The sequence below is a fragment of the Ceratotherium simum genome, chromosome 18, assembly GCF_057802395.1.
Source record: "Ceratotherium simum simum isolate JZ-2026a chromosome 18, ASM5780239v1, whole genome shotgun sequence".
Lineage (NCBI taxonomy): Eukaryota > Metazoa > Chordata > Mammalia > Perissodactyla > Rhinocerotidae > Ceratotherium > Ceratotherium simum.
Window position 1 is genome coordinate 33,909,762 of NC_141917.1, and position 16,597 is coordinate 33,926,358.

Here is a 16,597-nt window from a genome sequence, read left to right on the forward strand (position 1 = left end):
AGGCTGGAATAACAGATATAGATCAAGCCAGCTTTGCAAAGTTAACAGAAACACTCTTTCTCCCAAGGACACACTGCAGCTCTAAAGTGTCATCATAACCCCCTTCTTGAGTGACTATGGCTATTTGAAATTCTATCAGTAAGAATGAACATCCCACTCTTGCATGCAGGATCTAAGTCACTTTGATACAGGAAAGCAGCTTCAATTCACAACCTGGGAGCGGATGTGTGTTTCTGCACACAACATTCCACAGCTATCTTACCTTTGTAGGGCCATGGGAAACGGGACCCTGGGTCTGCTTTGCAGTCCACGCCCTTGGTCCTCAGAGGGGAGTAGTGACTTTGTGAACAGCATGGTGGCTGTCACTGAAATTAATTTCGGTCCCCAGCCCAAAGATGAGAGAGAGAGAGAGACAGAAAGAGAGAACTGTATTTAAGAGTTAAATGAGATTTTTGCTCCTGATCTTGGGTAATTATTGGGACACAAGAGCCCCTCTATTAGAATACAACATAAAGGGAGGAGAAATGTTTCTTTACCTACCTTCACTTGGCCACAGACCACTCACCCCTTTGACACCTGACATTGACCTTTGCAGTGATGCTCACCTGGGGAGAAGCAGTGCCACCTGGCAGATGGCTGGGTCTGGTGGAGAAAAAGCAAAGACTGGGGCATCAAGATGAGAAAGTAGCATCAGGCAGCAGCCAGAGGCCATGGAATTTTTTATTAAGCACACAGGAAACATCTTCTGGGGACTCGGGAAAGTGTGGGGAAAGTCTTCCAAAAGGGTCTGTGAGCAGAGGCCTCCTGGGAGAGCAGGAGTCTGTGGAATTCTAATGTATTCATGCAACCCCACTTGTATCTACAAGCAGGTGAGGAATGGAAAATTTAACAAGAAATTTTGTTGAGACTCAAAATGTAATTCCTCCTGCACCTTTTCTCAGCTCCTTTTAAATAAATGCATCGTAAGCCAAGTTCCCCTGGGTGAATATTCTTCGCAAAGATTTAGAGTTGACGTTACAGCTAAGAGACAGCGTCTTTCTGCAGTTGGAGAGAACACCAAGCAGTGTATTTTCCCCTAAATCTCCCATTGTCAGTATTTCTCCAAGGAATACAAGAGGCGGAGGATACTGACTCACACTTTTTTGAAGCCTCATCACACCTGACAGTGCTCAGCAGGTGCACTTTATCAAACACGTGTCCACCATTCGATTGGGTCACAACCAGTCACAATTTCATTTCACTGTTTCCAAACATGTTTTAATAACTGCTGTGTCCTGGGGATATAGAAAAAGCTAAGATGTGCCTCTTACCTTCAAAGCTTAGATCAAAGATGAATAATCTTATAGTCCAATGAGAAAAGGATCATTGGTTCTAAATTAATATTTTCTGCCTTTTCCCCATGCCAAAATTGAAACCAGTCTGAGGCACATTTTTTTTTTTTTCCAAAACGAAAGAGCACAATTTAATAATAGCTGAACAGTTGTGTTGAGGCAAAAGATTTTTTCTTAATTATTTCTCAGTAAAACCCCAGAAGGTGAAGCTTACACATTCCTAGGAGGAAAATTGTGAGTGGAAAATAAGCATTCTGCCAAGGAGTTACTTCAGGAACTGCCAGCATTGCACTTCTCCACGACTCTCCCCTCCCTGTCACTTAGGGCACTAACTCCCACTTTCTAGAATTTAATGTGGTTTTAATGTCGTTGACATTTGCCTAATAGCTCCAGATGTTTCCAGGAATATCTCTACCCACAGGACTGAAGGATGAATAAGGTAGAAGGTGCCCAGTTACATTTAGGTTTACTTCTTGCCACTTAATTCCAGGGCGGCCGTTGTTACGGCTCGTTACTAAGGACGTATATTGAAGCACATGTTGAGAGCCAATGTTGAAACCTTCCGTCTTGCCACAGTATTACTTTGCACTTAAAAAGAAATATTTCCTCCAATTCTGGATGTTGTTTTTACTCTTTTGATCTAAGAAGCATTGCCATTTTTGCCCTTTGTAAAGGAGACACTTTACTTTATAGAGTCTGCTTCACTCTATGAGGTCAGCCTTTCCTCTTGAGAAAAAGCTGTTTCATCTGAAGCTCTGGAGGTGAGGGGAGGAAGGAGAAGGGAAGGAGCCTCTGCTTTTGCTGTTTTAGAGCCAGATAGAACGTGGCCACCGGGCTTGCACACAGTGTTCTGTACACGGTGACAGGGAATGTGGCAGGGAGAGAGAGGGAAACGACTCTTCATTGTATGTGGCCACGACCAACTTATTTCCTGTAGAAATTGTCCTTTTCTTTTTAGGCTTTCAGGAATAACCATGTTCAAACAGTTTTACTATCTGGGAATATTACTTTGAAAAGTTCATTGAAAATAAATTTGTTTTTTTGTTTAGAGGACAAAATGGTGCCACCTGGTAGCTCTAGTGAGAAAGTACTGAAGATGTACTCATCCATTTTCCTAAGGAACATTTTAGAAATGTTTTGTAGTGCTTAGCAGGAAGCCTGCTGTATAATAGGCATTTGGCAAATGTTTGATGAATAACTGAATAAACAAATAATGGCTCTGATGAAACTATAGCAATGTTATGTTAAGGACAAAGATATTATGTAGAGTATTATTTGCAGATATACACTATTTCATAAACGTAGAAATCATCACAGCTTTGTAAATAGAAATCCTCTAATGCCATCAACCTCCTAGTGTATACGGCAAGCAGAGCTCTTTGGGGAACATAGGTCCAAGTCCAACCTCAAAGATAACCGTGGACTATATTTTTTTGCTGGATTGTCTTTACAATACTTGCTACAATGCTTAAATTTTGTTTTAAGGCTGATTTGAACCCAAACACACAGGGTTTATTTGGTGAAATACGAAGGCAATTTCATTTCTGAAATAGTGTTTCATGAATTGGGCATAGCGGAGGTTCAACAAAAGTAGATTTTTTTCACCCTTAGCTTTTAACCTCAAGATAGTGTTTTATAATATTAATATACTATACTGATATTGGCCTTCTTTGTGGTAATACAATAAGCTAAGAATATCAGACATTGAAAATAACTAATTTTGATGTAATGGAAGCACTCATGGGATTATCTTTATTGGTGGAGAATATATTCGTTCACAGAGGTGATCTTAATATGATGATTCATATTTTTAAAAAAGAATTATATTTTCTGATGCTCTGAGTCATGTCCTACTTAAGAGATCCACTTTTGGGCTTATAATGAAGCACTGATGAATATGAAATAAAAAATAAAGATAACTGGTACCAGGACTTTATTAGGCATTTCACTGGATACAAAGAAACTTTTTTACTTTAAGAACACAATCTTATCAAAAAAATTCACATTTGCTAAACAGAACCGTAGGCATGTATTTTATTTACAACCACATTGTATCAATGACCAGATCCTAAAAAGAGAAGGCACAGATCTGTCTCCCTCTGGTGAATTTCCAGTGTCTTAATGAAGGAAATGTCACCAGCTCTGCAAATTCTCATCCTTTAGAAATGAAGCAAATCAACACAAAGGTGTGCAAGCAGGGGCCATGAGATGGAAATGTTATATTAACAGATGTGGATTTTCATATCCCTTATAGGATAAGAAAATAGGAATTTAGGAATTTCAAAAGAGGAGGTAGGTACCAAAAATGTTCCAAAACTCCATCCACATTCAGACTATGTCAAGGATTCACTGTTGGAAATCAGTATTTGAAAACTCTATTTTAAGAATTCTGATATGGTTCTATTCTCCACAAACTGTTCTAGAAACTGACCTCAGATCTCACTGTTATTCTGGGGTCTCTTGGGTCTCCAATTCCTCAGAAAAAGTGCTAGTTGTTATAATTTGCTTTGGCAAGTCTGTCTGTCAGGTGCTAGCTTCATTGTCAGGGTCCATATTCTATCCCCCACCGCCCGCTGCCCAACTCCCACCCAACCTCCTGAGGAGGTACCGACAGGGCTGTGTCTACACCTCTTCTTCCAGTAGTCAAGCAAGTTCCTTTCTATGTCAATTTTCTGCAATTCCGTAGATGGCCAATTCTAATCTGATAAAAACAATTTGTGGTAAGGTGTTAATGAGGGGAGTAATGGATTCATTTGTTACCCCTCTGAAAGAAAAAGAAATTGAATTTTAAAAGAGGCCCTGGTACTGAGTTAGAAGGTGCTCCCAGTTTCCAGGGGCATTTTTAATGTGTGTGTGTGTTTTTGGTTGTCCCAATTACTAGGGAATGCTACTTAAGGGATTAATGGGGGAGACTCTGGACCTTGCAAGAGGCCATTGAAAGGAAATTTTGAATGTGGTGGCATTACTCTTATAAAGGTACTTGCTTGATTATTCCATCTATGCTTGAGTTGGTCCTTCATAAAGCATCTGGGGGACTTGGCATGGACCAATATTTTCCTTCATGAAGGGTATTCAGATGATAGATTTTCATGAGGTATCTTAACATAGGTTACAGAAAGAGGTAGGATCTCACCTCTTATAGGTAGCCCAGCTGAAAAAGGTAGAGAGGCAGGATGGGTAGGGTTGCCAGATTAGAAAAAAATACAGGACACACCCAGTTAAATTCGAATTTCAGGTAAACATTAAATAACTTTTTAGTATAAGTATGTCTTATGAAATATCTGGGGAATAGTTATGCTAAAAAATATTCATTGTTTATCTGAAATTCGAATTTCACTGAGTGTCCTGTATTTTACCTGGAAACCTTAAGTACAGAATAAAACATAAGTGAAGATGGAGAAAGAGAGGAAATAAGAAGATTGGTTAATATTCCATAATCAGATCCCAGGCCTAAGGAAGATTCCAGAGTCTTTGCTTCAAGCATGACCACCTGTGCAGATCTTTGAATTAGTCATGAGTTTCCTATTGCTAGACTACATGGAGGCAGATAGCAAAAGTGTGTAAGAGTATTGCACACTTATTTTCTGAGAAGGGAACCATAATGGGACCACCTAATCTTGATGGGTCTTTAGTGACTCTCACAGAGCCAAGGCAGTTCATCTTACTTAGGAAGATGCACATTTTAAAGAGTAATGGTTTGGAGAATCCATTTTTCTTGGAAAACTTATCCTTATAAGCAAAATAGGTTCCATGTTTGGAAGAACAGCTTTAGAAGTGCACTGATTCTATTGCTGATGGAAACGAATGTGAATTTACTCTCTGAATGATAATGAAGTTAATAAATTAATTGACATTTGAAAATTTTGAGAAGCATCAGGTGCTCCGCAAGCTGAACTTATGGGAACTCATAAGTTCTAAAGCACGTTCCTCATATGATTTTTTAAAAAGGCCATTTTTAACAAAAACATAATTTCTCTTTAAATTTTAATCCCAAATTGCAACAACAACAAAAAACGGCAATGAATTAAGGCTGGTCATAATGTGCCCTTTTTCTTTAGGATAAGTTTGATTTTTGATAAGATACAATATGCTTACACACACGTATCACATATAAGCACAAACTTTTGACTCATACCAATATACATTTAGAACTAATACCTACAAAATAGTATCACAAATGAAATAAAAATTACACAATTTTCAACAGATTCAATCAACACATTTTACAAATTCTACGGAACATTTTATCATTGTCATTGGGAAAACAAACAATTTAGAGCATTATTTAAAACTGAGTGTAACACACGAGCCACCAATAAGTTATGGCAAATATAGCATTTACACCATTGTGTCACTGAAATCTAGTCGAAAAGACTAAAGTGCTATAAAATAAAATACTTTTAAAAACCTTGTATAGCATATCCTGAGGGACACTGTGCATTATTTTCTGTTGTCAATTCAAAATTCGAGCACTCTACCTAAGGAGCTCTCGTTTGGATGAGTGACCAAAGGTTAGAAGATTGTGTCATTGAATCTGTAAAACTATAGAACTGAAAAACTCATGAAAACATACATTTCCTGAGACTTCCAACTTTTCAGTCTGGAATCCTAACAGGGGAGAACCCGAATCCAGGTAACTGTGGCTAAAATATGTCAGAACCTCAACAAACTGAAAACAACTCTAAGTGAAGGTGCGTATTTACTTGTAATTTATATTCAAGTCTGTCTTCAATTCTCCAGCTTGAAGTTAATTGACAATGTAGTTAGACTACTACTGCTAGGCATTTCTCATTTATGATGGTCTCATTTTTCATTCGTTTTCCAGTGATTTTTCTCCTCTTAATTATTTAAATATTTGAATTATGTTTATGCCTACTAATGTAGGAAATATTGATTCTAAGAGTTAAAATTACAATAGAATCAGGTTGATTGACTAGAGTGTGGTTTCAACTTGTATGATGTATGTGTATGGGATGTGCATGCCGTGTGTGTGTGTATGTGTGTGTGTTTGCATGTGTGCCCACACACAGGCACATACATGCAAACACTTATGCTCTAATACATTCACTATTAGGTGGCGCTCCATGAAAAGTGACTTTTCCTAGTATGGCTGAAAGTGAATATTGAGGTCATCATATAGAATATCCTAAGGCTTTTAAAAGATGCCTCCTCATTGTCTGCATTCACATGATTGTGTTGTAATAAGGGAGACATAATGATAACGGCAGGAGTCTTCGCCATATTAGTCCTTCAAAATTACAGACAGGAAAGCAAACCAAAAAATGATACTTTTTGCATATTTTCCCTCATTTCACCCACTTCTTTGATTTCCTGCTGTAGATTGGGTAAAAGTTGTATTTTGTTTCTGTTTTTTGCCTTACAAGACTTGTGACGTAAAGCCTTGAGAAACAAGCAAAACAAAAAGTGCACCAAGATATATCTCCTACCATCTTGGGGCCTATTTGTAGCCCTTGTGCTCCTAGCTTTCTGGAAAGACAATGCCCAGCTAAGACAAAGGAGCATAGGCTCAGGGTAAGCTCTGATTGCATATCACAGTCCTCACTCCCACCTCTTTATTTGAGGCCCACAGCCCGCTCCCTAAGGGTGCTCCAGGGCAGGGCCAAATGGACAGGAGACAGCCAAAGGCACCTTCTCTCCATTCCTCTTTCAAAGGAATCCCTCCTAGTGAACGCTTCCTCAAACTGGAGGACCCACGGCTTACTTCCATCTGTTCCCTCCTCTAGAAATTAAGGCAAGTCCATTTACTCGCACTGCCTGCTACATAGGTACTGTACGTCCAAAACCATAACATTGGCTTGAAAGTACCTTTTGTCAAACAAGGTTTCTACATGCATATCATTAACAGCAATTAAAAGCTTTCTCCAGTTAAGAAACTGCACAGTTAGTCTAATGCTTCAGGGTGTTTGTTTTTTCCAGCACCCAAATGACAAATATGACCAGGCTAGTTCTAAGCAAACATTATAAGAAAGCATCTAAGTTCAAGAAAATACAACATAGTTACCTCTATATTTAATTCATTTTTCATTAATATGTTCAAAGATCTGTTTTCTGTCATATTTATAAGTTAAATCCTTGTGTCACCACAAGTGTGCTTGGCTAAAGATCCTCCTGAGGGATGAATAATGAATAGTCAGAGAGAGAATCTGCCCGAAAAGCAAATTTACAGGACATAAATTTCAATAATCCATAGTCCTTTAAAAAAGATTCATATTCAATTGCACATAAAGAGCACATGAAAGAGATAGAAAGGCAATAAAACTGCAAGAAGAGGGAAAGCAGAAAGAAAACTATATTTGTAAATAATTAAGTCCCAAGCTAGAATATTTTCACAAAAATGTGTTGATCAGCTACTCTATTTTCAAGGTCTTATAACTCTTTTTCATACGTTGTTAAGGGTTTCAGTCTGAAATTGTTTAATATTATCAATGTCTTCACTTGAAAAGAAGAATTGTGACTGTGTCTGTCCGTATCTGTGTGTGGTTGTGTGTATTTGTACCTGTCTGTCTGCAGGAGTGGGTATATATTGGTATATTGTGTATGCCAAGACGTGTACACACAACTGGAATGAAGAATATATCTGTTGCGTGTGTATGTATGCTACTTGGTCTACCAAGCAAACCTATACACTTTTCATAAACATCCTCTTCAGTACAAACAATTTCTATAATCTCCCTCTGGTGGCTAATAAATACTATTTTCTGATAATGAATATTTATAATCTTGTCATCAACTCTGATTATTTGTAATCTGGCTATACATAATCTTGGAATCAACTCCTTTACCTAGGTCTAAGAGATCAAACCACATGTCTTACATTTAAAGTAATTAAAAGCTGAGGGCATGCCTTTATTTCTCTATGGTCCTACTTGCATGGACTGTATTTTCCCAGAAAACTACTGAGGTGTGATTGTTTCTAAACATGAAGATAAAATAATTCAAAATTGTAAGAATTTCAGCAAATTTTGTAGATTTTTATAAATGCCTCACAATATTCTTGTGAGGCACATAGGTAAGGGTTATTGTGCTCTTTTAAGATTATTTCAGAGTTGTTTAATATCACAAAGGTGACAAGGAGGAAGCAATGCTCAAAGTTGTGTGATCATTTTTCTTCTCTGTAGACCTGGACTGTGAAATGTTGGCCACAGAAACTTTCTGTGAAACTTTTGCCCTGCCTCAATCTCAACCCTAGGGTAGAATGGAACCCAGAAGTGATGAGTCAGTACCAATTTTCAACAAGTCTGCCCAGAACACATGAGTTTAAGAATCTCCTAAAGATTCATGGATCCTTGAGATTTTATGGACATAGTTTGAATAACATCGCTCTAACTCTTTCTGCTGCCTTTCCTCCTTCCTCAACTTTAAGCAAAAAACTAGAATCAAAGCTTCTTGAAATACATTCCTCAAAATCTGGGATTTAGAATTACAGATTTGGAAATTCCACTTTGGTAGGAAAGCTTGCACAATCTTTCATTTCTTTCTTTCTTCTTTCTTTTCTTCTTTCGATCAAGAGAATTGTTAGGAGAGCTTTTGTAAGAGTTCTTTGCAGAGTTTTCTGATTTTTACACACGTCATAATTTTTCATTTACTGAGCATTTCCCAGGCAATATTATTTAAGAGATTCCTGAATTAAAATGGCATCTATTCCCCCACCCTCCCCCTCCTTTTTTCACTATGGAATTGGCACTAATAGTTCTTCCAAAAAAATTTTTACTCTATATTTATAGCTGCCTTAAATAGAAATACTGTGAAACACTATTATTTTCATATAACACAAAAATCACTGATTATAGCCTCCAATATTAGTGATACAGGGAAACCGATGTGATGCATATTTTCTACGACCAAAAGTTAGCAGTGATTGCCCAATTCAGATGACTACAGACTATTATACCAAGCCCCACAAAACAAATAAACTTCAGTACAACAATGTAATACACGTTATGTTGGGCATTCAATTGTTTTGAGACCCATACAGCATCTGATTAAAAAAAGCGAGCTAGAGAGGGAGTGGAAAGGTTAGGTTAGAGGATATAGACAGTGTAGGAGTCCTACGTTGAAATCAGAAATGCAATCAAGTAAACACTCATCAGTTACAAGTTACAAAGACTAATTTTGAAAAACAAAATTCACGGGTCTTTTTTTATCCCTAACACTAGAAGTATATTTTACTCATCAAATGGGAAATGAAATATTTATACTAATGCAGACTATGATAACAATCACTGAAGAAATGGTTTCCCCCTTTTCCCACCCACTACCAGCCCTAATACCCTCAGAGACTCAGTGGAATAGGAAAATCAGAGTGTTTGTAGATAATATGCCTAATACAATGAATCTTCTCTATCTTATTCATGAATACTCCAAATGGTACTATCAAGTGTTGGCTTCTCCTTCATCAAAGACATAGTTGAGCTTTATGACGGTGCTGATGAAATCACCAAGTTCTACAAAATCAGCAGTGACAATATTGATGCCACTCTCTCCTGGCTTCTGTGTGCGGACCCACTGCATCATGGCAGGAAGAGCTCTGAGAAAGGAAAGAAAAAGAGAAGTCACAGAAAGCAAGATATTATTTTTCAAGCTCAGGCTTTCTATTAGTTTTCCACCTTACTAAAAGAAATGTCCCAGTTGTAGGTACAGAATGGAGAAAAAAGGCCAAACGGACAATGGTAAATTCTTAACCTCTGCAGAGACTCTGCAAGAGAAATATTCACTATATTGGTCTATATTGGATTCTGCACCTTTGGAGATCTCCAATGCTATGAGAGTTCATAGTGAAGCTTCCCTACTAAGAAAACAACATCTTTGCACTTGTATTCTGATTTGGCAGGGTATGATTGCAAACCTTGCAAAGCTATGGGGTGGTAAGGTCATAGATGAATACATGCACTTAGCCAACATTAATTATGAACCCACTATTTGCAGGAAATGTGTTAGATATTATAAATAGATGTAACAGCAAAAATCACTGCATTCAAAGAGTTCTCCATTTGGTGGTGGGCAGATGGACAAGAAAGAAAATTTTAATATAGTACAACCAGGGATCATTCCTTTAAACACATTACTGAGCATCTTTTATATCCTATTCACCATTGAAGGCACTTGGAACTAAGCTTACACTCAACTAAGGAGAGACAGACATTAAATAATCATCATAAGTAAATTATATCATTTGATAGGAGGGAAGAAGTGCTATAAAAATGGAGCAAAAAAAGGAGGATTAGGCATGTGCAGGTGGAGAGGAATGGTGTAAATTGCAACTTAAATTAGGGTGGATTCATTGATAAAGGGACATTTGTGAAAAGGTTTGAGGGAGACAAAGAAGTTAGTCATGTGGATATCCGGGGAGAGCATTTCAGCTACTGCCAGGGCTCTAAAGGGTAGCATGCCTAAGCTTGGAAAAAGAAAGGAGAGTGTAGTAAGAGACGAAGTGAGAGGGATAATGAGGAAAGGGGGACAGATCCCATAGGGCATTATAAGGGCTTTGAGGTTTACTCTGAGTGAAATGGGGATTCTTTGGAAGATCTTGAGCAGAAGAGTGGTGTGATCTGACTTTCATTACAAAAGATGATTCATTATCATGAAAGAAGAGAGTCACTTAGCTTAGCCTGGGGAGTCAAGAAAAACTTTTCAGAAGAATGGTTCCTGAATGTTGAGGGATTAGGAAGATTTAGCTGAGTTAAGGTGGGAGGAATGGGGGCTGGAGGATGTGTAATGCATTTTCAGGCAGAGAATATAGCATTTCTTCATTGACAGAAGTATGGTATGTGTTTAGGAGTAGGGCATGCTAATAGAGAGATACAGGTGACGTTAATAATTTTGCACAATATCCTATGAAGGCATATTGACGTGAAATCTACTATGGCCTGAGGGGGCAGGAAGGGAGGTTTCCATGAGAAAGACACAAATAAACTGAGACCTGAGAGAAGACAGTGCAATAACAAAGAAAGTGTGGGGGAACACATGCGGACATTCAATTCCTGGATGAGATAGAGAGGGAAGGAAAGACAGAAAAGGAGAGGGGAAAGAAAGAATGATGTGAATAAGAATCTCAAAGAAGTTATATCAAAAAACTTAAGGAAGTCTTAAAAATGTTGGAGAGATAAGAAGGAATCAGGCTATAGAAGGCCCTCAGAAATGTAGAACAACTGAGAGCTATTAACCAGGGAAAGAATATAATTAGATCTATGATTTGGAGAGATTAGTTTGCCTACAGTACAGAAAAATGAATGAGACAGAGCTAGACTAGGGGAAGGAATAATAATTAGGGAGCTGGGAAATAATCTAGGCCTCTGATGGTGGTAGCTTAAATTGTAGTAGCAATAATAGATGTATTTGGAAGGAACTGAGTTGATAAAATGGCAACATTTGATTAGTGTGGGATTGGGATAATACTCTGCTGCTATTCATATAGTTTTCATGGCCAATTTTTTCCAAAGTCGGTGGCCAGGTCCTTCTTCCTAGTCTGTCTTAGTTTGGAAGCTCTGCTGAAACCTGTCCACCATGCGTGGCCCTGCTGGTATTTGAAATACCGATGACATAGCTTTCAGCAGCACAGCAATACGCAGCCGCTACAGTATGACAACCGACAGATGGGTGGTGTGGTTCCCTGACCCAGAAATGAACCCAGGCAGCAGCAGTGAGAGCAGCGAATCTTAACCACTAGACCACCAGGGCTGGCATGGTACTTAAATATAGGTCTGATATTCAGGACACAAAGCTGGTTGAGAGCCATCACAGAGAAAGGATAGTTAGAGTTGTAAGAGTGGATAAGATTACCTGGGGAGATTTTGTATAGAGGAGCAAATTTGAAGATAGCAGCATTTAAGGGATGGGCAGCCATCCTTAATAGAAGAGAAAGAGAAGTAGGCATAGAAGATGGAGGAAAATCAGGAGCACATAGCATCATGAAAATCAAGGAAAAAAGGGAGCCACGCTCTTCCGGGTTCGTACCGTTAAAGCCTGGAACACAGTGCCTAGGCATTTCTCCAGATCTCAGAAAGTATAGTCTAAACAAACTCAATCCATCCAGGCAAAACTGGGTTGACGGCCTTGGATGACATTAATCCTGTAGGTAATACCTTAAAAATTCTGATCCATGCTTTTCAGCATATACATTTTCCTGTTAAACACAGATAGAAGAGGATCCAATTGCTTCTAAAAGAGCATAATGTGGATCTAAAAAGCCCAATGCCTTCTGAAAATAGACTGGCAGGTGGAGAAATTTGGCCCTCACAGCAACAGTTTCAGAAGAGAATTCTGCCTCAAAATAAAAAGTCTGGATCCTTAGAGCACAGACACAAGTGTGCTCAAGTTCATTAGAAAGACAGATGCTGCGGCAATGTGTGTGCAGCCACGGGGGTTTGAATTCCATTACTTTCTCTTCGGGACTTGCTAGAGCAGATGATATATCTCTGTTGTGAATGCAGTATCACCTCAGCATTCTAGAAAAGGCAGACCCTCTTCAGAAAGACTATCAGAACCAGTGCATTTCCTGGGAAGCATGGTTGTTCAACAGATATACTCACCTTGAGAGGTGAGAGGTGGAGTGGATGAGAGGGATGCTGAGGCCACTACTGATTCTGTATTAACCTAGTTCACCAGATCCCTGGGGAACTAGGTCATGGGAGGTTCCTGAGCAACAAAATTCCCATCTTAGAACCACGACCATCACAGAAACAGCTCTTCAGGTGCCCTCCACTACTCTAAGATCAAAATTCCTGGGCCTTAATTTAGAACAACTAATTGTTATTCCCATGGAAAGATGTTAGCAGAACACAAGAGTGCTCTTCTCTGTTTCTCTATAAAATAGATTGTTTTGAGGATTGATGAAACATCCTTTGCAATAGCTTGTAGTCCTCAGATGAAATACAAGTTTTACATTTAAAATAACGTTTCTCTGAGTCACGAGAATATTTGTATTTTTCTGTTCAGATATACTTTCCTAAAGTCAATGTGACAAAACTAGCAATAACACCAAGTTGAATCTCAAATCCTCAGACAGTCTTAAGTAGAATTAGGTTAAACAAAAAGATTGAATATATTGGATTAAAACTAGCAAATGCTACTAAAGTTACAATAATTATTTAGAGCAGCATTTCTTAACTTTTTTTCATTACTGCTTTCCTATGAAGCCTTTTAAAATATTTTTTGCCTACTCACCCTTCTCCTCTATGAAATTTTAATACTACAGATAGGCTGTGTATCTGTTTATGTACTGTTTGTATATCTGTGCTGCATACATAAAAAGAGCAAATTTTTTATTTGCTCTCCCAAGAATCACTTTTTGCCCCTTTGGGGACAATATGGACATCGAGAATGCATAATTTAGAGCTACTTAGCAACTTCCGATTATACTTAGTATTGGACAGATAATTATGGTGAATTGAAAAGCCTACTCTGGTGGTAATAATTGGCTCAATGTAACAATTTTCTTGGTGTAAGATAAAGTAGTTAAAATTTTATTTTTTAAAATCACCCATTCATTCATTCAACAAAGATGTATTGTACATCTGCAGAGGACAGTGTTCTAGTTATAGCTCCCTACAGCCCTCCTGGAGTTCAGATCTTCCTCATCTCCCTTGGAGAGATGCTGCCCCCACATTCCTTCTTGTGCCTTTTCTACACTATGGTCAGAACAATATTGCTTTCATCTGAGCGCATTATTCCTCTACACGAACAACCGCAGAATCTTCTCTCCCCTACAAGACACACCCAGCTTCTTAGCAGTGTGGCTGAGTCCCTCACACCATTGGCCACACACACCCCTCTTCGGTCTCATTTGTTGTTACTTCCTACTTGCTAATTTGTTCCCCCGTAATATTGAAATGCTTGTATTTTCCCCCAAACACACCCTGTGGTTTCATGCCTCAGTATTTTTTCAGGCCTTTCCTCCATATGAAATACCATTCCCTCTTCCAGTATGATCTGACTAATTTCTGCTCATCCTTCAAGATTTGGCCCAGGCATTATGTCAATCCCTGCCATGCAAGTCTGGGTGAAAAATCCTTTTCTTTACTCCTTAAGCTTTATACTACTCCTTAAGCATAGTTTTGTGACTCTACATTGCACATAGCATTGGGATTATCCACTTCCATGCCTATTTCTATCAGTGCCTGAACGCTTTTTAATAAACAAAAATCATATCATAGCCTTCAATATATCCCTCATCAATATATCTACTACAACCCCTGGAACCAAAAAGGAAAACAACACATTTGTTGAATTCAGATGTTGAACTAGAAAGCCTGGTCTCAGATGTCTCAAAGTCTAACCAAAATGGCTATGAACCAATCATGACAATACAATACAGTACAACAGTCATGAGCATAGGACTCTATGGGAGCAAAGTAGATGAAATAATTTATTTCATTTGGGAGAAATTAAGGAAGAAGACAGGTAACATTTGAGTTTGTCATGACTTTTTAGATAAAGAAGGATGAAGACATTTCAAGAAAAGGGAACAGCACATGCAAAAGCATATGGACTGTATTGTAGATCTCCAGAACTTAATTATCTTGTATAACTGAAACTTTATACCCTTTAACCATCACCTCTCGATTTCTCCCTCCCCCTCAGCCCTTGGCAACCACCATTCTATTCTCTGCTTCTATGAGGTTGACTATTTTCAATTCCACATATAAGTGAGGTCATACAGTATTTGTCTTTCAATGTCTGGTTTATTTCAATTAGCATAATGCCCTCCTAACAATACTGTACTATATACTAAAATTTGCTAAGAGGGTAGATCCTATGTTAAGCGTTCTGACCACACACACACAAAAAAAATAATAAAGGAGTGGGGAGGAAACTTTGGGAGGTGATGGATATGTTTATGGCCTTAGTAGTGGTGATGGTTTCATGAGTGTATACTTATCCCCAAACTCATCAAGTTGCATATATTAAATATGTACAGCTTTTTATTTGTCAATCAAACCTCAATAAAGTGATTTAGAATAAAAGCACACGGACATGAAAGAGATGATGTGATTAGGAAGGACAAGGTGACCAGAGAGTAAGGGCCATGGAGGTGCGGGGACAGTAGGGTGACTGACTAGAGGAGGGGAGGAACAGGAAGGTGTTTTGGCCAGATTGTTAGGGCCTCCTTTGACAGCTTGTGGAATCTGAGCTTCATTCCATATGCATTCTATACAAAGTCTACCATCTAATGATGCTGAAACTTGTATTCTCTTCACATATAAAGAGCTCAGTGTCTCCCTTTGAAAGTTCTCAGATTGCTATGAGATCCAATAAAGTCTTCATTCATTCACTCATTTTACCTCCACCTTTATAGCTAAAAAGTTGCTAGCAGAAATTTGAATACTGTTCACTGATATTATGAAGGAAAATATTTCTAAGTGAAGTTATGTAATCTGAAGAGATTACTAAATTCCTTTTGAATTTGTATATTAATATTTTAGCATCTATTTATGGAATAGTCTGCTTTGGTATAGAAAGATGTGTTTATACAAATATTGCAATGTTGCCTTATAAATGCTCCCCTTTTTCTTAATCTCTCTTTTTCAATAGATGTTGGATTTATAGTGTGGATTTAGACTGTTTACTTGCAAGACCTCACTGACTACCAGGAGAATCATTTCAAGATAAATAAAAATTTAAATAAAAGCATAGAACTAGTGTCAAGTCTGTAGCCAAACTCTTTCTACTCAAGTCTCAGCATCAGCATTTATTATGAGCAAGTTAGTTAACACCACTCTAAATCTCAGTATCACCATCTATAATCTGGGCATAATAATGAGACTTAAAGTAGTTAGTGCATGTCAAGTGCTTAGATGTGTTCCTAGCTCTCTGTAAGTGGTACTATATTGAATACCCACTGTGTGACAGCTTAGCAATGTTCTGCTCCAGAGGCTACAGTCTCAAAGAAGGAAGACAGCAGGGAATTCTGAGAGCAACACCCAGCCATAATACAGCTGTGATGCAAAAATTAGCCTGAAGGATTTCTTTCCAACTTTCAGGATTCCAAGCAAAGCAGAAAGGCAATGGGGATGTCTTGGTGCTTACGTCAAGACTGGTGATGGGGCTTTTTGGAAAGTATTCATGGAAGGGCTTTGTTTCTTGGGCACATAGTTGTGGCAAATATCCAAGTATGCTTTTCCCATCATAAATTCTATACTAAGTTGGTAAAAGAGCAGGTCCAGCACCAAAACTGGTACATAAACCCTCAAAGGCCTTCTCTGGAATGTGGAACTCTCCTGAGGAAAGGCATCTTCAAACAGATTGCA

The 16,597-nt window shown here is 38.3% G+C and overlaps 1 protein-coding gene across 1 annotated transcript in view; it reads right to left on the bottom strand.

The window, feature by feature from the left end:
• Positions 1-9,007: 9,007 nt before the first annotated feature.
• Positions 9,008-16,597, bottom strand: part of PLCXD3 (phosphatidylinositol specific phospholipase C X domain containing 3) — a 166,818-nt gene continuing 159,228 nt past the window's right edge. Inside the window, exon 3 of the mRNA XM_004422774.3 lies at positions 9,008-9,879. Within this exon, the coding sequence (XP_004422831.1) occupies positions 9,726-9,879 (154 nt within the window). The 3' untranslated portion in view covers positions 9,008-9,725. The remainder of the gene's footprint in view (positions 9,880-16,597) is intronic.